At 47.1% G+C, this 20,230-nt stretch overlaps 1 protein-coding gene across 1 annotated transcript; it reads left to right on the top strand.

Annotated features, from left to right (window-relative positions):
• The first annotated feature begins 1,767 nt into the window (after positions 1-1,767).
• On the top strand, positions 1,768-19,400 carry RpL10 (ribosomal protein L10). The gene is made up of 5 exons (XM_075702365.1): positions 1,768-1,924; positions 2,043-2,101; positions 5,984-6,230; positions 10,959-11,121; positions 19,184-19,400. The coding sequence occupies exons 1-5, from the start codon at positions 1,902-1,904 to the stop codon at positions 19,352-19,354; spliced, it is 663 nt and encodes a 220-aa protein (XP_075558480.1). The 5' UTR covers positions 1,768-1,901; the 3' UTR covers positions 19,355-19,400.
• The last annotated feature ends 830 nt before the right edge of the window (positions 19,401-20,230 follow it).

Genomic DNA, 20,230 nt, shown 5'->3' with positions numbered 1-20,230 from the left:
CGTTCTTACTAATTTGACACATAGCTACGCTCTCCCGTATCGATCTGTTCACAGATTCGAGATAGGAACGGTACTTTTCTCCGGGAACGGTAGTGATGCGCGGCTGCGGTTGATCTTCCTGAGAAACACCTACGTTTTTTTACCAGCCCACGTTTTTCAAATGAGCAACAAAGAAAGTACTTCTTATATTTTATTATTTTTGTTGTGCAGGTAGTTGCGTCTGTAGCTGATCGGATTATTTATTTATTTGAAGTACCTTACAGGCCCGTGGGGCATTGTGTAAAGGGTGGGGGGGGGGGGGCGAAAAATCCCAACAGTGCATACACAACCAGAAGAAAAAAGTACAATACATGGTAAATAAAATTTGTGCACATAATAGCAGTAAAGAAGAGGGGATCGACTAAGCAATGCGGAAATAATGAGAAGAAATACGGTACATAGTTTAAAAGCACACGATAACATAATTATTTATGATGGAGCATGCTAATCCAGCATGTATCAACGGCATCAACTGCATCTTGACGGTCTAAAATGATTGTTACAATTACCACATATCCGCTGCGCCAACCTTCTACAGCGGCTCGGGGTTTCGTAGCGTCTGTGTGCAGAAACTATCATGTGGGCCGATCCTGGTGATAGTGAAGAAAGGGTCCAAGCTCAGGTGTAGGAGCCCACAGGGCACATATCCCTGTGGGCTCGGGGACTGTATACCAATTGTCACGTATACCCCTATAGCTGGGACCCATAGAGGTCCCACGCATAAGGGTAAGAACAGATGTTTTTGCAAAAATGATTTGTACAACTTTTTTCAAAAAGGACTGTAAAAAAATTATCGGCCCCAACCGCGGTAACGCTCTCGTGCCACTGCATGCTCGCGCGCGTTCGTCGATCGTCCTCGTCCACAGCGCTCCGTTGTGCAAAAAACGATCAGCAGCAGCAGTCGCTCGAGCGTCGCAGTCTTCTTCCACAGCTGACTCCGCTGCCGCTGGTCATTCCAACGAACGTGGAATTTCACTTCTGTCGTCGTAATGGGGAGACAGTTTGCTTAAGGAGGTGTGAGTCATTTCTTACGTAACGGACACATTTAATTGCAGAGGTGGTACGCGAATGTGTGTGCGTACCTAAATCGGCACGATGACAACAGATCAGGTCAATAAATAGGTTCGTACCTTTGTTCAAAATTTTGTGTCACCTCTGTGTCGCGCGCTGAATGGCTTCGCTAGTCATCCACCTTCACAGAGAATGGCTTGTGAGTTTTTTCGTTGTTGGCTGTATCCCTTTCTCAACCATGCCTTTTTTCTTCTTTACTGAATATAAATATATTCTTAAATATAAACGACATCCAATTTCTTCGCCGCGATTTTTGATTGTTACCGTGAATTGCGAATAGGTTTGTTCACTTCCAAGGTCTACGGCGTTTTACGGCATGACCACGTTAACGTGGACCTCTTGTATTTGTTCAAGCTTGTTTGATTAGATAATTTAGTTACAAAAGCGGTGTTCAAACTCTGAGGCGCGACCGCTAAGCTATGGTAGCTACGGTAACGGGGTGTTGCCCACCAGCGATGAGCATAAACAATATGAGACAGTAAAACTATAGCGAAACCGAAACTAGTTTTGAGTTATAAAAAAATCTAAGCCTAGCCTAGCTTAGGCGAAGTTGGAAAAGTAGGCAGGTGGCGCGGATGTATTTCCGTTTCTTTCCTGCTCTTGCTCGGTAAGTTGCGTGGTTGTGTGCTCTCTACTCGTACTCAAAATCTAAGTTAATCGGCTAATTTCATTGATAGTACTGGTCATAGAACAGCGTAATATGAAGCACGATCTACCTTTACTGTAATTTAAAGCATGAGTAAGTGACATTTTCGCTTTTTTTTCGTGTCTTAGGCACTTCAGCCAGCAAGATGGGTCGCCGACCCGCAAGATGGTAAGTAGTACTCGTTGTCACGATGTATGAAGAAACTTTTCATTTGTGTGCGATCTTGCGTATCACTAACCGCAACTGTCGCTGGCATTTTCTCACATACATTTTTTTTTTGTGACAGTTATCGCTACTGCAAGAACAAGCCGTACCCCAAGTCGCGGTTCTGTCGTGGTGTCCCCGGTGAGTATCCCGGCACTAGGCTTAGCTGTCATTGAAATTGCAAGTTTCCGCTTACACTCTTTACTGACAGGATCACTGTACGCTGCAGATGACTTCCTAAGATACTTGCCGAGTAGATATGTAGCACGTTGCTCAAACCAGTATTACGTTAACTCGCTGGCGGCGTTGTGGTGGGGTCCGCGTGGATGTGTGGTATTGATGGCCAGAAACATATTCGTAGGCCTGGTAATCCTGACGAGCGCGAGATTTGCCTACTACTCTTATCAAGCTTCCTTTTACCGCGCGAGTCGAACCGCCGTCGTCGTTGTTTAATTATTTTTCCTCGCATTTTCGTGGCAGAGCAAGCGATTTCAGCAGTGGGCAGCTAGAGCTCGTCAAATGACGTAATTTAAGATGCTGTGCTGACTTATCCTAATTACTGTCCTAGCGAAGTGAACAGCTGGATGGCTGCGTTGTAACAGTGGTGGTCGAACCAAAGAGATCTGCTGCTGACGGGGTGCAGGAAAGGTGTCGTTACGCACTCGACCTGAAGTTTGTCTTATGGCAAACAAATGTGGCTTATCTTCAATGACCACTGGTTCTTACTCCCAAGTTGTACTAGTTTTTAGTTTGCAATCCATAGAGCTGTGTAGACACGCAATTTCGCATGTGCGTCCATTCATCGGTCTAGAGTGCACGAGTGGTCTAATTCAAAGAAAGTGGAATTTTTATTGTTTGACTTCAGTGATCTTGCTTGTGAACCGTGAGTGCAGGAGTAGCATATATTCAGCCTGGTTCCATGAGCCAGTCTCTTGGTGTGTTAGTCTTGTCTTTCCAGAAAGTGCGGCCTGTACCAGGGTGTTTGACGTATCAGTTTAGCTGTTGCTATTTAGGCAATCAGTGTCGTGTGTCAGCGGCACACACTGAGTTGCACCTTTAAGTAAATCGTATTCTACTACAAACGGCAATTTCAGACTGAGAATATAGGTGCAAAATAGGTAATCTCTAGTTTTTCAAGCATCTTTGTGGCTTCTCATATTAGGCTCGTTTTACATTGAAAATTAGTCTGGCATTAATTGGTCTATATGTATGGGCGTATGCAGTGTGGCAATAATTGGGCCTTATTTCTACCATTGGCTTCAGAATGTTTCAGGCTTTCCCACACATCTAACATGCCCTAATCGTAGCCAAAAGGAGCATCTTTCTTCTAGTAGCAGTGTTAAAAATGCGGGACATATTTTGGAAGTATGGGCAACACAGGGCAGCGGTAATGGCACCAGTCCGCGTGCTGCCACCCTAAAGGAATGCACCAAAAGAGATAACTGGCTTCACCTGCACGAGTAAATCGCCCTTCTACAATACCAAAAGCACTACTGTTGCGAGAAGGTTTTGCAAGTTGGAAAAGGGGCAAAATAGAATAAACAGGTGAGGATGCCACTTCGAAGTTCTGGTACCAGTTTGCTGTGACGTAATGGATATTGACGGCATCTTCCGGGCTCTAGTTGTTTTATTTCTAAAGATAGACTACATTGTGTTCTAAATGAGCCAGGTATAAAATATGTCAAGTTTCATAAACTATTACTGAGTCTATCCATATTTAAAGGGTTTCTGAACCACTTTTGTAGAAGTTGGAAACTATTTGATTTTAAGATAGACCATTTCAAAAACACCTTGCAGCGAAAGGTACTTCAATGTGTTCAGCAGAAGCGGAGTTATTAGCAGTCAAAGATAGCTTATGATCCCTGCCGTGCACGACTGTAAAATTTGTCACAGCTGTTCACAGCTTCGTATGCTCTCTGCGGTGCGTGGCGTTTCACCAAGCCCGAGAGGTGGCTCAGGACCCCTTTAAAGGGACACTAAAGGTTACCAGAAACTCAAGTTAAAGTGGTAGAGCAATGTTCTAGAACGTCTAAGGCGTCAATATAATCGCGAACAGAGCTTTAGTAACCGAGAAATTGAGGTAAATGCATAACACGATTTGAGACCCCCCAGCGACATTCCGGTACTAGCCCGATGACGAAAGGACTCCTCATAATTTGTGTTACTAATACTCAACTACTCGTATTAAAAATATAATTTCATTCGATTATAAGACGGAAAAAAATGCTATTTGTCTACGTCTATTCGATTCTAAGAAAAAATAACATTTTGACGTTGCCCTTCAGTAATATGGGTGTTCGAAAGGTTTCGTTTTCGCTCGAGTCTGCGCGCTCGACTCTGCGCCGCGCACGCTTTGGAGTTTCAGTAGTTTCGTTATCGCGTCGTGCTGTGAGGGTTCTGCTGGCTCGCGAAACTTTCATTTGGAACAAGCAGCGAGAATGCCACGTCCATGTGATGTCGTGGGAAGCCCTCGTTGCTTTCCCGCTCCGGAGAGCCGGTGTCGAGGCCGCTGTCGTAGTATGCAACGACGCCGGCAGTGCGAGCCCTCAGCAGCAGGTCGCGCTCGTCGGTGCTCAAATCGCTGAAGTTGAGCCCACCATCGCGAGCCAATCTGTCGGTGTTAGGGTCCATTGCGACGAGCGTCGAAGTTAGCGTCATAGAATGAAGTACCAGCTTATGGGCATCTTGCGCTGGAGTTTGAGGTATAGTAGCGGCGCCTGGTGGCGGTGCGGGAGACGACATCTGGGTCGTGCCAGCTTGGGTCGTATTGAGCCCTGGCTGTGGTGAAGCACGTTTCTAGGCCGAGTTTTGCGTCGATTCGCACATTTTTATGCCCTGTTGCGAGTGCGAAAAGGCTCGTCGCTTCTCATAGACCATGCCGACCACGCTGCGAGCTCGCCGCAGCCTATAGTTTAACGAAAACGGACTCTCCGTGTGCCGTGGGACGTAATGTGGGACGTAATTCGTTTCTCCTTCCGCTAGCCACCATACTCCCGCTTTCGCTCTGCTGTCGGCTCTGTCTTGGCTCTGTTTCTGGCCGCGCGTTCGCGTTTTGCGCAGAAAAGCCGTAGCGCCGTCTGCGGACGCCGTTCTACTCGCCGATGGCGCAACGTCACTATGAGACCATGATGTCAGTACTCCTCGATCGGAGGGCGGGCGATTTGAACTGCGCTAGAGGTACGCGGACGCTTCAGAACGCATTTTCTCTTAAAATAAGTCTCTCGTTGGCACGAAACAAGCGTTTCGAGGTTTCTGTGATGGTATTTCAACAGTCCACGTTGACTTAATAGTAACCTTTAGTGTCCCTTTAAGCAGTCTAAGCTGATCTAGTGTATTGTGTTAGTGTCATTTTAATTACGATTTATCCCCATCTCTGCCATCTTGGTTAGGGGAGACAAGGCAAGCGGAGAAGTGCACTTTGCATATTGTTTATTGAAGAAATTTTTCTAACATTAAGTTGCTCAAAAGGAGCACAAACTTTATCTTCGGCGTAACAAAATGTGACCCTAACCTAATGTACAGTTAGCTGCATTTCATATTCCACATTGCTTGAACTGTTTTGCAAGCTTTCCAATTGCTGGCAGTGGGCCATGCCAACACTACTTCCCAGTTAGGCAGGCCTATGATGTGTGTCCCTCGAAATCCGTGATACAGCTCTGTTGCTAAGAGGCTAGCAAGTAAAAGATTTTTTTGCATTAGCTTTCGTAGGAGCCTGTGCAGAAACGGGCCATCTTATTGACAGTGGCCATGATGGCGGGCAGTTGCCAACAGCATACACCGTTTCGTATGCTCATTTAATACGCTGGCGATTTTTGAGATTTTCTTCCTTGAAATGTGTGTTAGAATTGGGTAAGAACAGTATTTCAAGGGAGTCTGTCCTACTACTAGCCACGTCTGGAGAAAGGCGCTGTGTGGCATCATAACTGTCGTGGTGGTGGGACCTAACGTGTTTCTAGAGTGTAAAAATGATCCCGCACCGTGGGACTGAAGTCTTTCTGCACCCGTTTTTTTTGCTCGCTGCAGACCCGAAGATCCGCATCTTTGACTTGGGCCGCAAGAAGGCGCGGGTGGACGAGTTCCCGCTCTGCATCCACCTCATCTCGAAGGAGTTCGAGCAGATCTCGTCCGAGGCGCTGGAGGCCGGCCGCATCTGCGCCAACAAGTACCTCGTCAAGACCTGCGGCAAGGACGCTTTCCACCTCCGGATGAGACTCCACCCCTTCCACGTCATCCGAATCAACAAAATGTTGTCGTGTGCTGGTGCCGATAGGTGCGTTTTGGCCACGTTTCTCTCTGGACCGCAGGGTTGCGGGCACAGTTCAGTAAAGGAATCGCTAGAGGGAACTATGGTGTTGGTGTAGTTACAAGTAGTGTGGTTCATTCTACTTGGGAATTATGAGCAGTAGATAGATTCTTCTCCCAGGCATTGCAAATGACACGTTTTCCTGAAACTGTTACAAATGCGCAAATCTGCAATGGTTATGCAGGTGTGCAGACTTATTGGCTTCATGTGTTTAGAAAAATTAGAAATTAAGTAAGCTGCAAGAATGCCCAAATTGAGAAGTACGGAGATTATAAATATCCATGTAATGCCAACCAGTAAGAACAAGTGTAACTACTGCGTCATTTTCGGTGCTGTGGATTTTGAATGTTGGCACCAGGAAATTGTAAATGGGAATGCATCAACGAGTTTCTGTATGAGGCCTGTGTAATAGGAGGCGAGCTCTTTTAGCTACACTACAATGGCAAACAGCGGCGAAGGAACCTATAGACTCGGGAGCACAGTGCAGGTAACTTAATTTTTCATGTTATGGAATTAAAATTTGCAAAATGGCTCTTTATGATGGAAAGGTGGGGGAAGGTCCAACATCTAGAGGACTGAAGCCAAGGTGTCAAGTGAGCTTGTTTTGGTCGAGGGGCATTTGTGAACATAGTTTAGCTCGACAGGAAAGCTCAAGCGGAAATACTTTTTGCTCTCTCTTAAGGGGAGACACGGCTCTTTGGGACCGAAAATCGGTCAAAAAGCCCGATTTTCAATCTTTTCATTTTTGGATTCATGGCATAATTCTGCACCTTTGAGCAAATTTCCATTTAAATCTTATGCGTAATTGCGCCGTAATGTCGATTTAAAATAGTGTAGTTTCTAAAAGCGCCCTTTAAATTGTGGACAAACAGCGCTAGTTACGACCGCGCGCCGCGCAAAAACGAAAAGCCGCACCTATGCCATCTTGGTCTTGTTTGAAAGCTCGCGCGTCTGGCTTTCCTTCCTCTCTCGGCCAGCCACCATGTGCCAGCCGCAGTAAAATAAAACAAGCGCAAAGTTTTCTTCAACGCGCGTTCTTATTGGTCGGAAAAAGCACGTGACCCGAATGGCACCATCTGATAGGCTTACGCCGGTTGCCCTGGCATGAGCGCTGCACATGCCGCCATTTTGAGCGAGTCCTCGGTACTGCACGGAACTATGCCAGGGGGACCGAAGAAGCACCATTCGGTGTATATGTTCGGCTTGAGACGAAGGAAAACGAAGAAGAAAGTAGGGGAATCGTCTTCTTTTCCGTCTGAAGCCAGCGACCGACGAGGAGCAAGTGCCGACGAGCAGCCGCATGATAGCCGCGGAGAAGCAAACAATGCATCGCTGGACGACGCATCGCTGAACAGTGCACCCATCACTTCTGCGGATCGTCAGCCGCCCGATTGTCGCGGAGAAGCAGAAAATGCTTCGCTGGACAGTGCAGCCAACACGCCTGCGGACGCCAGACTCGCCGACCGACGCACGGACGGGCAACCGCCCTGCCGCGGAGAACCAAACAATGCCGCGCTGGAAGTTGCATCGGTGGACAGCGCACCCGACGCGTCTGAAGTGTCCGCCCGAGTGAGAATTGACTCTAAAACTGTCACCGACAGCGACGTAAGGGAGGCAAGCGCTCGTGAAAAGGCTACGCTCGAGCGGCTTGCGTCGACGGCAGCAACGACGCGAAAGATGGAGCCATTCACGGACCTCGGCGGCGCGGCAGCGTCTGTAACAGACGAACGTAAGACAGCGTTTACTGCCGTCGACATGCGTGCGATAAACTCCCTCCTTGGCTTTATGCGCTGCCAGACTTGTCAAGGACGCGCGGAGATGGTGACAGGAGATCGCGAGTACGGCCTCGCAGTGAAACTGATGCTGATCTGCGAGAGGTGCGGTGAGTTAGCGACTGAGTGGAGTTCGCGACGGGTACAGGGTGAAAAGAAATGCAACCCGTTTGAAATTAATATCCTTGCCGGGCGTGCGATGCTCGCAACAGGTAACGGCCAGACAGCCATGAATGACATTTTCGCAGCGATGGGCCTGTCTAGCCGAGGTCTCCACAACAAGACGTTTCAGCAGCATTTGAAAAAAACTCTGAACCCCGGTGCGACGCGTGCAGCTGAGGCTGTTATGGTGCAGTGCGCAGAAAAAGCGGTTGCACTTTACGAAAACTTGTGTTTTGGACACAAAGGCAACATTGCTGTGTGCTTTGATGGCACCTGGATGACGCGGGGCCATTCTTCGCATATAGGAGTAGGCGCAGTGGCGGAGCTATTTACCGGCTACATCCTGGACTACGTCGTGCTTTCAAACTTTTGTTTGGGCTGTGAAATTGGACCCACACCTGACTCTGAAGAGTATGCTGGGTGGAGGAAATCCCATCAGTGCCAGAAGAACACCGATTGTAAATCTGGCCAAATGGAAGTTGAGGCTGGATTAATCTTGTTCCAGCGTTCTTTAGAACGCAACAAAGTAAAGTACACAACCATGCTGTGCGACGGTGACAGCCGCAATTTTAATGCTATCAAGGATGCAAAGGTGTACGGCTTTGTAGATGTTCAGAAAGAAGACTGCATCAATCATGTACAAAAACGTATGGGTGCAGCGCTTCGAAACCTGCTCCAGAAGCACAAAAGGGAAGGCATGCGGGGACTTGGTGGCAAGGGGAGGCTCACAGCAGACCTCATCAACAGGCTGAGTGCCTATTATGGTCGAGCACTCAAGTCACATTGTGGTGATGTTGACGCCATGCAGAGAGCGGTAATGGCAACGTACCACCATGTCACGTCAACTGACCGCTGCTCTAACCACAGCCTGTGCCCAAGTGGCAAGGATTCTTGGTGCCGTCATAATGCGGCAACAGCAAAAGGTGAGCCACAACCAAGGCACAAGTATAACTTGCCAGCGGACGTGGCAAAGGCCCTTTTGCCTGTGTATGAGCGCTTGGCAGATGTAAAGCTGCTGAATAGGTGCAAGCGAGGGAGAACCCAAAACTCCAATGAATCATTCCACTCAGTCATCTGGAGTATGATTTCCAAAGAGCAGCATTTCTCCCTTTTTGCTGTGGAGGCAGCCGTTGCAGAAGCAGTGCTACGCTTCAATACTGGAAATGAATATGCAGCAACAGCCATTCTTCAAGAAATGAATATGAATGTGACAGACTCCGGCTCAAAAAGAGCCAAAGAAAAAGACTTGCGTCGCACCACTGCTTCCAGGAAAAAACGGGCATTGTCACTAGGCCTCCAGACGATGGCAAAAAAGAAGCACCAATCTGGGATGCACCCAGATTATTCCCCAGGTGCATTTTCGTAATTTGAGGTGCTTTCGTTCTCGTAAAGGTGCTTGAAACAGTTTTTCTTCATTTTCTCAAAACTACAATTTTGACACACTAGCAGCTTTGGAGTGAACATATTTCTGTTTGTATTTGTGCTAGCACAGTAATTTTTTTTTCCCTGAAAACAGAAACTCTTACTCTTTGTAGTAAGGCTAATTTCACTGCGCATATTGGTCAGTAACCTTTTTTTTAAAGTTACTTTGTATAAAGCAGGTGAGGGAACTTTTACTGCAATGGGTTTGGCAACCCCTAGCTTTAGACCTAATTGGCCTAGGAGACTCATTCTTGTTTTACTACATTCCTTAGATGTTAAACATTAATTTGGTATGCTAAATTTTATCACTGCATCAATTGTTTGGGAAATTATCAAACTCCAAAGGAAAAACATAATATTGTAAATATTTTGAAAACTGTTTGTTGTATGGAAAAAATAAATGCAGATTTAGAATCAGTGCATAAAACTTAATGAAACATGAAAGTTTCATTGCAATCAATCCACAAATAAAAAAAATTTTTCAAAGAGGGGTGTGCCCCCTTAACCTCACTTCAGTATCGACCCTGAAATGTATTGCATGAAAACTTCCGGAAGGTGGCTCATAAGAGTTCCACATTCTCAGTGGTGGAAATTATACCTGCCGCAAGCTGCTTTGCGGCTTTGGTGTTGGGCTATTGAGTTTCTATATCCAGTACCGGCGGTCACATTTTGGTGTGGGCAAAACGCAAGAAACTGCATGCATTTTAGCTGTACCTGCATGTAGATTTAGGTACATTTGAAAGCCCAGACAACACGTTCACTTGCCAACATGCGCGAGCTCTTGAAGACACGCCAGCGGCTACTCTGATATATTGGCTGGATGCCTTGGCAGACGTCGCTTCGTATTGAGCGATTGATGTGCTTGAAAAATGTGCAATCTGGATTTGGCTGCTATACGTGGGTGGCGCTGGCGCAGTACTACGCTGATCTTCACAAAGTGCGGCCAGACGTGCGCACTACCGCCATGCATGCACGGAGTGGCCCCAGGAGTGGCTATGCAAGCCAGCCTGAGTGCCCATATTTGTCTGGAGCAGATTCCCCTGCTTTGGTGCGCGTGAGCCACCACACGCCGTCTGTGCATGCCTAGGTGCGAGCTCGTTGCCGGCAGGCGTACATGTGGATCCTCGGGGGGGTAACAAGAAGCTTAATCTGGAGCCCCTTCGATGGCTTGGCTCATAGGCAGGTTCTTTTACTCCAGAATTGTTACGTCGTGGAAATTTTAGTACTAGAGAAAAGCGCAGCCGGGAAGTCTCATGGGAGTATGCCAGGTGTGACTGAGACACCCTGAACGGTGCTTAGCAGTCAGCCTGACGCCGTGTCTCTCTTTTGCTGGTTGCAGGCTGCAGACAGGGATGCGTGGTGCCTTTGGCAAACCCCAGGGCACCGTCGCCAGGGTGCACATTGGCCAGAAGATCATGTCGGTGCGCGCCAAGGAGCAGCACAAGGAGAACGTCATCGAAGCGCTGCGTCGTGCCAAGTTCAAGTTCCCCGGCCGCCAGAAGGTTTGCTTTGCTCACTGTTTTTTCCCCCCATACCAGGGCTTCTCTCAGTAGTGCGCTGGGGCGAGATCATGTGAGCATCTAGCTTTCAAAACATTCGCTTCCACTCTAGTGATTCACTTGCACCATACTTACGTCAGACCCGCCGTGGTTGCTCAGTGGCTATGGTGTTGGGCTGCTGCGCACGAGGTCGCGGGATCGAATCCCGGCCACGGCGGCCGCATTTCGATGGGGGCGAAATGCGAAAACACCCATGTGCTTAGATTTAGGTGCACGTTGAAGAACCCCAGGTGGTCAAAATTTCCGGAGTCCTCCACTACGGCGTGCCTCATAATCAGAAAGTGGTTTTGGCACGTAAAGCCCCAAATATTATTATTATGCTTACGTCAGCGCGGCGAAGCGGGAGCACGAATTGAACACCGCCTTCTCAGTGATGCAGGAGGCAAAGCGAAAGTTCAGAAAGTGAAACGCTCACGTGATATTGCCTCGGAGAGCCATGTGCAGTTGACTTCCTTCAATTAAATCCTGATGGGACCAGCAAAATTTTGATTATCTGGTGGGTCGAATTGAACAAGATGAAAAACAAAAAAAACCAACGCACTGCTGAATTATTTGGCAGTATTTTCCAGATTGACATGCTACCAAATCAAAAGCACGTCCACTTTTCGTGTGTCTGAAGCACAAAACCTTAAGATGACATTGAGGGAGCCTGGGTCTGAGATAGTTTTCTTGTTGTCTCGACACGTGAAATTTTCATAAAATATAAATCTTGTGTGCTGATTAGAAATGTACAATTAGTTTTTTTCTAAGTCAATCCAGAAAAATGTTATAAATTTGAAATGTAACTTGCAAGAAAATGTACTGCACCAGGAGACCTAAAGTAAGCAGGTATCTTCCTGAATGTTCAAAGTGTGCAGGTTTACATTTTAATGTTTTAGCTCTATCTTAGCTGAAGTTATGAAATTCTAAATTTGAAACTTTGTAATTGTGAATTTTTATTGATCTCAAGATATCAAAATGTTGCAGTGTCCTAAACTACTATGTCATATCCTTCGTGCACTCACCAGCATTCAGGCAAAAAAGAAGAATCAAGAGGATTGAATGAGTAGCAGGCTGCTCCCAAATTTGACACTTGAAAGAATAAATTTTTAAGATGCGAAAACTTGGGAGAGAAAGACATTTTATGCTAGAAAACCAGGTAGTTAGCATTGATGGCTTGTTTTGGCTGGAACTTAAGCTGTAAAGATGCTTATTCAAACACAGATGTTGCAGCTATCATGCACGGTTTTGGAAGAGGGAATGATGCAAACTGAGTAATCTCAACAGTTCAGTGGGCAAAACTCTGCAATCATGGCATAACTAGTGTTTTCTTTCTCAACAAAATGGCATTTTGAGCTAGTTGCCTACAGATATTTCTGATATGAAGATTAGAAAAATAAAGAATGAAAAATATTTTATTTTTTTGTCTCCAAGACTTACGTGCCCCCTTAACCCTTTCGCTGTCGCGGACGTACCGGTACGTCATCGCGCTTCCCCCCCACAATGTCACTGACGTACCGGTACATTCTCTATCGTGCATTGAAAATTTCGTGCCTGAGCACAAAGCTGGTGCTCCTGGGTTGGCCATGCCATCTGTTGACTCTTTCTACAAGTTCGTATATTCGCTCCAACCTGTGTTAGTACATGTATTGAAGAGTACGGTGCGACTGCCACTCCCCACTTTCTCTTTGCTGAGTGGCGCGGTGGCTCTGCGTTCGCTGGATCATGCGTTGTGCGCGTGTGGTTATGGGTTCAAGGGTTGTTCTGCCATCTCCGCTGGTTTGAAGGTTTTTATTTTTCTTCTTTGATGTGTCTGCTACGGCGCGTCAAGTTCAGGCACACGTGTTGCCTCTCGGAAAGTGACTCTATTGCTGCTTTCACTCTCTCGCCGCACCCTCGCTTCCGACTTGCAGCAGTAAACGTAAAGCCCTTCGAACTTTGTTTAGCCTTTTTCCATCTCCGTCTTCTTGATCACGCAATGTCCCATTTCTCTCCGTTGTGCGGGCGACTGAAAGCGCATCCTCCTCCCTGCGCGCGGTTACTTTCGGATGGCTGAGCGCGCGGGACCTTCGTCTGCTCATTGGAGTGGTGGCTCAATTCCGATTCAGAATACGAGCCGAGCTCGGATTCGGACTCGTGACAGAGTCGCATGCGAGGAAGAGGGTTCCGCATCGTCAGATTCGGATGTTGAACGATTTTATAGTCAGTCTGATGATGATGATAATGTTTACTAACGACAGCTGTAGAACACTGAAATGTGCATATTGCATTGACTATGTTATTTGTATACCAATCATAATCAAAAATAAATTGCCATGTTCATTCCCTGCTATGCTCATTCCCTGAAACCAAGCCGACAAGGGGGGTGCGTCACAGCCAGAAAGGTCAGACAGCGAAAGGGTTAAAGCTCCTAAACAACGTAGAAATGTAACGTGCACCCAAATTTTTAGCAAATGGGCAAAGGTCTAACATGCGTTGTACAGTGACTGCTGGTTTCCTAGTCAGCTTTGCAGCAACATCAATTATGCGGTGAAGCACGCAAACATGTCCATGGTGGTTTTGGTCTCGTGTTCATTTGCGTTGAACAGGCAATTTGCGGCCCGCTTACTTTTATTTGAAGGATGTTCAGGTAAATACAGCCGGCTTCCGTTAATTCGACCAAAGGGGCTTGACGACATTGATCAAAGCATCTGGTGGGTTGAATTACACAAGACACAGAAAAAGTGCCAAAGCACACCACTGATGAATTGTCCGATTTAACATGCCCTGAATCAAATGGGCACCCTCTTTGTACGTGTCCAAGGTAGAGTACTGATGTATGTCATGAAGCTTCTACGCAAAGTGAAAATCTAATGTGTGCCGGATTTCTTAGCAAAAAAAGATACGTTGCACAATGACAACTGGTTTCCTAGTGTAGGCTTTGAAACATGGTTTTTACTTTGCTGGAATACACCTGTGTTGCACGGTAAAGCATACAAGTATCACAAAAGCAGTTTTGTTTTTGTATCGGATTGCACCGCGTGGGCAGCCTTTAGCCCAATTCTAAAGAAACGTCCATTTGAATGTGGTAAATACTGCAATCGGACATTGAGCTACGGCTGTCGCTTGAAAATTTTCCCAGGGCAGGCCGAAAATAGGCGTTTTTGACGAACTACGAGTTGTGTACAATGCATTCGCCGTCTCCTGAGCCCTGCTGAGACACACTGCCAATAAAGGGGTCACCATAGCGGTCAGGTGTGTGCTTGCTGACAAACCATGTAGAATTATTCTGCGAGGGCCAATTTTAGGATCGATATAATGAAAGTTTGGACCCATAGACATGCGTAGGTGCTGGTCGGGATTGGATTACTTGGCGTCGAATTAATGGAAGTCTGCTATACAAAGCAGTGTCAAACTGAAATTTCAGTTCCAGATCAAATTCATTTACCTAATGGAAGAATAATTGCAGGAGGACAGCAGAAATTTTTGTACGAAACTCTACCTGCTGCTAAAGTCAACTGAATGATTACAGATGTAATTGTTTGGGCCGCGTGTAGTGAAAAAAATTGCAGATCCAACAGTAATGCTGAAATCAGGAGAATTGAGTAGATGCAGAGTCCCTGCTACTTTGCTTGGGAAAATAAGGGACTGAGGAGTAATGAAGTATAGAGGCAATAGAATGCGATTACTGTATTTTCTTGCGTACAAGCTGCAGTGTTCTTGTGAATTTTTCGTCGGTGCGTCTTGTCGAATCGTGCGACTTACATGGGTTTCTTTTCTTCCTTAAAAGAAACTGCCATCAAAATCGGATTGGATGCTATGTCCACGCGAAGCATGCTGGGTTGAACTCTTCAGGTGGTTGCTTGCGCGCTATGGAAGTACCGGGTGGTTCTCGTGATCAAGTTGCCGTGCGAGAAGGACGGAGCAGCAACGCAAGTGGCGGCAGGCCGACCGCGAGTGTACGGCCTCCAAAGTCGTCACATCTGCAGATCGCTTTCAAGATGTGGTTTGTGTCGCTGTGCAGAATATGCAGTTGCTACCAGAGTGCAAGCCACGCCCTTTTCCCTCCGCGCTTTCCTCCCCTGGGCACGATCTTTCTTGCCATCGCACGCTTTCACTTGCTTATATGGCATGTGGTGCACGGGAACGATCTTATCGCCACTGGACTTCATTGGGAGCACTGCGATGATGCCCCTGGAGTGTCCATATCATTGCTTGTGCATTGGCAAAGTGAAACTTCTGTATATTTATTACTGTATTTACTCGAACCTAGGCCGGCCCCGATTCTAAGCCGACCCCTGAATGTCCGATTCCAGAAAAAATTAAAAAAAGCGTACTTCGATGGTAGGCCGAACAAAAAGTGGGGACAGCGTTCACAAAATGAAAACAGCATTTACTTGATATGAACATGTCGAGCTCATTCTACGTTATCGTCGCTGCTAGCCTTCTCGCTATTATAGCCCAGACTGCACGCAAGCTTGCGTCTGTGCGCCCATGCATGTGCAGACGGTGTAGCACATCTCTTGCGCAATCTCGGTGAACAGCTCCTTTCTGTTATCGCACGCTCATTTTCCTTATCGCTGTCATCTCATCGTTGCGGCAGATGCAGAAGGTGTCCTCCGTTAGCCCTCCGACGACTCACATTTTTCACCTAGATGCCGAAGTCCTGCCCGGCTTGGAACGTTTGACGTTGCAACACTATGTTTTCAAACTTTTCGTTTGAAAGCAGCACTATAGTGGCGTCGCCAGTTTGGTGTCATTACGATAATGCCATGACAAGTACCGATACCATAGAATAAAGAACCAGCTACGATACCACACAGGTCTTTGCTGTCGCTTCTTGTGTTGTCCTTGCCACTGTTGTTGGGCAACACCTCGGCAACAGAAGCAATGAAGGTGAAAAGTAAACCTTGTAGCAGACATCTTTTCGCATTCGAAATGCGACACACCATATCCAACGGTAGATCCCTGTCGCATGCCAGTGCTGACTTCTTGCCACGCTCGATAGCCTGAACGATGTACAATTTTCCTTCTATGCTGAGCACCCGATGTTTTTTATCCAAGCTTCAGCATATGGGAGTCTTTGCTTGCCCGATGTCATAATGATGTCGATGTGGCTTCATGGGCAAACGCACAGGGCGCTTGGAGGCCGTTCTTCCGATCTCTGAGGCTTGTTGTTCTGCCGGGCCGCCCAATGGAGACGACGCACCTCCGTGATTGTGCAATGAAAAGTGGAAACGCTATGCGTTGACCGATCTGTACGCAGTAAGGTAGTATGGTTTATGCGGATACAAAACGTATTGTGTTCAATGGCCACTGAGTTGGGTATTTGGCTTTACTACTTTTAAACCTAAACTACTGTTTAAGCAGGTACGGTTTACCGAGGTTTTATTGTAGTTGCTTCATGAAGTCAGGCAGGTGACATTGAAAAGCTTCCAGGACAAGTTGTAATGGAGCCCCAGCAGTGCTCTGGGTGGCCGACACCACACAGGCTTCATCCAATCAAGCACCAGTGCTTCATTCATCTTTTCTCTTGACAGCAGACAAGATATCTTATAAACTTGTTTTCTGGCATAGTCTTCCATTTGAACATCAGTCTGCTGTGCCGGATGTTGCGGTGACATGCGTTTTCTCATTTCCACTTTACGTCATGGAAAATTGGCTGGAGCTTTTCTGCAGCACCATTAGTGCTGGGGGCACGTCCAGATGAACAGTAAAACCTCGTTATTACGATCCCGTCACGTGCGATTTTTCGGTGCTATCGTTTGCGATAGAAAACAAGTGGCCCAACACAGCTACGCTTCTTTTTTAAACGGGTAATGTTCCCGGAAACCAGTCTTTCACCCCTAATTTTCAGTACTTTGCCAATCTGTCGTACATTTGCTGGCCACTGGATGCACGTAAACATGAGTAGTCAAGAGGTGCGCGTGATCGAAAACGGTAGTCGCCCACCACAGCAGCTTCTCCGCAGTACTTGTCCACCCGTCTCGCTTGAGAATGTTAGCGTATTCTCGGTCTACATTGCTGTATCAGCAGAGATCCTCTTCCCCGGTCGTCACATGCCGCATTCACAGCTATCGCCACCGACCCAACTGCCATAAGTATCTTCACCTATCCGTGCCACAGTGCTTGTGACATTGTGCCACTGCAACCATACTCAAATACGCTACCGTTCCATGACGCAGGTGGTGCGAGGTGAGCGTCATGTCTCACATGGATGGCGTCGTATTCTGGCGTCGCCTGCAAGCTTGATTTTGCTTTGGTTTCGTAAAGGAAAACTGTCTCTCGGTTGTCGCCAGCTTCATGCGCATTGGCATCTCATGTCCAACTTCTCGCAGTGAGTGGGCACGTATGTTCCCACCAATATGCCCGGCTCAAAAAAGGTGTAAAGAGCTGCTGACGCAGGCTTAATTCTAGGAATACAATTGCAAGCTTGCCAAAGCCGTGAGGACAGTGTGTCTGGGGTCGCTCAGCCCCCACTTGTCCTTCTTTTGTCGGTGACTTGTGCTGCAACAATTCGCGCAGCGCTTCGAATTACGTGGATGTCAACTAAGTTGCCTGCGTAATTCTTGGTGTCTTCAGACTGAATGTTTTCCCGGTTAGTGTGTGCTTTCTCGAATTTTTTTCCTATAACGTATCAACAAGGTTCTACTGCAGTGGCATTTGATCAGCATTGCTAGTCTGGCCCAGCTGAAAGTTGGCCAACTTAAGCAGCAAAATCATGTGATGCTGAAAGACCACAAGCAGCTTTGTATAGGTTATGGCAGCTTCTGTGATACCGACATGCGCATGTGTAAAGAAAATCCAGCGTTCATAAAATTAGACAGCCAGTGCTTATTTGCCATGAAGTCCATCTTCGGAATGACTTTTTCTCTAGCGATCCCTTGCCTTTGCTTGCAGCAACTTGATGTTGACAGCGAGGTGTGCAGCTCGTTCTTGATCTAAGTGTTGGGTCCAGTTCAACTTCGGGAAACAGTCCTTCTTAGTCCCCTGGAAACTTCCTGTCGAGCTGCTGTACAAGAGGGCTTCCTTCTGCTTGCTTCCTGTGTACTCTTTCACACCGAACTGCTTCCCTGCAGTGCAGTTGCTGGTGGTGTTGGCAGCTACAATCACTTTGAAATGTAGCCAAACGTACTGTTTCATGCTCCTGACGTCGTGCAAAGCATGGTCGTTGTAAAGTGAGCATGGTTACACTGGTGTCTGATGAAGGTGCATGGAGCTGATAACTCCGAGCAATAGCAAAACAGGAACTGCGAATTCGGGCTGAAAATTGTTGGGATCTGCTTATGTTGAATTCCAATGGCGGAGTCGGAGCAAGTTTTTCTGCTCGTTTCGGAGCAAGTTTGTTCCAATGACAGAGTGAGGGCGGGAGTAGGTGTTCCAATGAGAGAGTCGGAGTGGATTCAGAGAGGGAGTCACTCCGTGGAGCAGAAAAAGATGCTCCGCCAAAATCGGCGGAGTGGACCGGCACTCTGCGTGACGTGTTTCCTTTACCGCGTTTGCCTGCTTGGAGGCGCCACCGGTCACGACTCGCGAGGAAGCAAAAGCTGCTGCATGCTTGGCGAGATATCCATTCCGCACTTTTAAAAAAGCAACAGGTGAACGGTGCTGAAGAGACAAGTGACCGGTGCGGCGGTACTGGGAGCCAACAGCAGAAGGAAATGACAACACGCAAGGTATCCTGGGTAACTCTGCGATAGAAGTTCCGCTTCTGCCTTGCTCCGGCGGCGCAGGTTGTGTTCCACTCGTGGAGTTGGAGGCGTTGATCTACGCCAGAGTCGAGTGCTCGCTCGCGGAGTCCGTCGGCTGCTCCGACTCCGCCATTGGAATTCAACATTAGAGTATGGGGCAGTAATTTCACATGGTAAAATCTAGAGAAAAAAAACTTGGATTATGCGTGGTATTATGGTATGCTTGAGCTTTAACAAAAGATGCCACAAGTGAAATGAATGGCCAGGGATGTAGGGCTAAAATGACTTATAATAGTTGTCACAGCTTGACTTGGAGCTTGAATCCTGAGCCTTCTTTCTCAATGCCTTCTTTGCAGGTGCACGTCTCCAAGAAGTGGGGCTTCACCAAGTGGGACGCCGAGGAGTACGAGGAGATGCGTGCCGACGGCAGGCTGAAGCCAGACGGCTGCTATTGCCACTACCGCGGTGGCCACGGTCCCCTCAACAACTGGATGAAGATCCAGAGGGAGCTGCGCGGCCTCGAATAGGCACTGCCCATGACTGAGACAATAAACGGCACATCATTGTCTTGCACTCAAGTCTGATGGTTGCTGTTCACTTTGCAGCGGTTACGCAGGCTCGCTGAAGTTGAAGCTGTGGCTATCGAAATTTGCAGCTTGTTTATTCGTCATGGCACTTCTATATTTTTCCACAGTGATGATGAGCACATTGCAAGGGTAGCTCAGATTGCGACCACTGCCATGCACAAGAGATGCCTTACTCTGTTCCATGCATGGCAGGCAATGCTGCTGAAGCTACGGAATGTTGTGTGGTCGTAAAAGTCGCTCCATGTATTTGGCCGTACAGTCGTATTTGATCTGCGACATTCTCTACAGAATGCATTCATATATTACTGATATGTATGCATGTAAACTTACGGTGAGTGGTTTATTATTGTTGAATGTTTGTCGCTTCCAATAATGTAGTGTGCCATATTTTGGTTGCGAGAGCAAGTGATGCGTTGTGGCTGCTGGTTGCAGATGCATGTCACTCCATTCGTTTAACAGCATATAGGTAGAGATCCCCGACGGCTTTCATGTAATCAATGCATATTTTGCCATATGAAAATTACTTTTACATCGAATTACATGATGCATACCTACGTCATTGATCTATAGGGGGGTCTCTCTTCTAGCCTTAGCGTTTCCTGTTATGTAACAGAGTACATATTGTTGGCCCTTTAGATGCTTCACTAATAGTATGCGGAGGGTGGAGGTTTGGCTCCCACTAGTGGCAAGTTTTTTTAAAGGGCTACGCGGGTTTTTTTAAACTATATTAGGATATGTTCAAATGGGCATTGGCAGTCCTGTCACTCACTAGTAGGTTGGTTCAGTTTGCTTAGAAATTCAATCATATAACCAATC

Source organism: Dermacentor variabilis, chromosome 8 (genome assembly GCF_050947875.1).
Source record: "Dermacentor variabilis isolate Ectoservices chromosome 8, ASM5094787v1, whole genome shotgun sequence".
NCBI lineage: Eukaryota > Metazoa > Arthropoda > Arachnida > Ixodida > Ixodidae > Dermacentor > Dermacentor variabilis.
Note: the sequence above shows the minus strand (reverse complement) of the source record. Positions and strands in the feature narration are given on the sequence as shown.

Coding starts and splice junctions, on each gene's coding strand:
- RpL10 (XM_075702365.1), top strand. CDS start 1,902: ATGGGTCGCCGACCCGCAAGATG. Junction 1,925..2,042: donor GGTCGCCGACCCGCAAGATG/GTAAGTAGTACT, acceptor TTTTTGTGACAG/TTATCGCTACTGCAAGAACA. Junction 11,122..19,183: donor AGTTCCCCGGCCGCCAGAAG/GTTTGCTTTGCT, acceptor CCTTCTTTGCAG/GTGCACGTCTCCAAGAAGTG.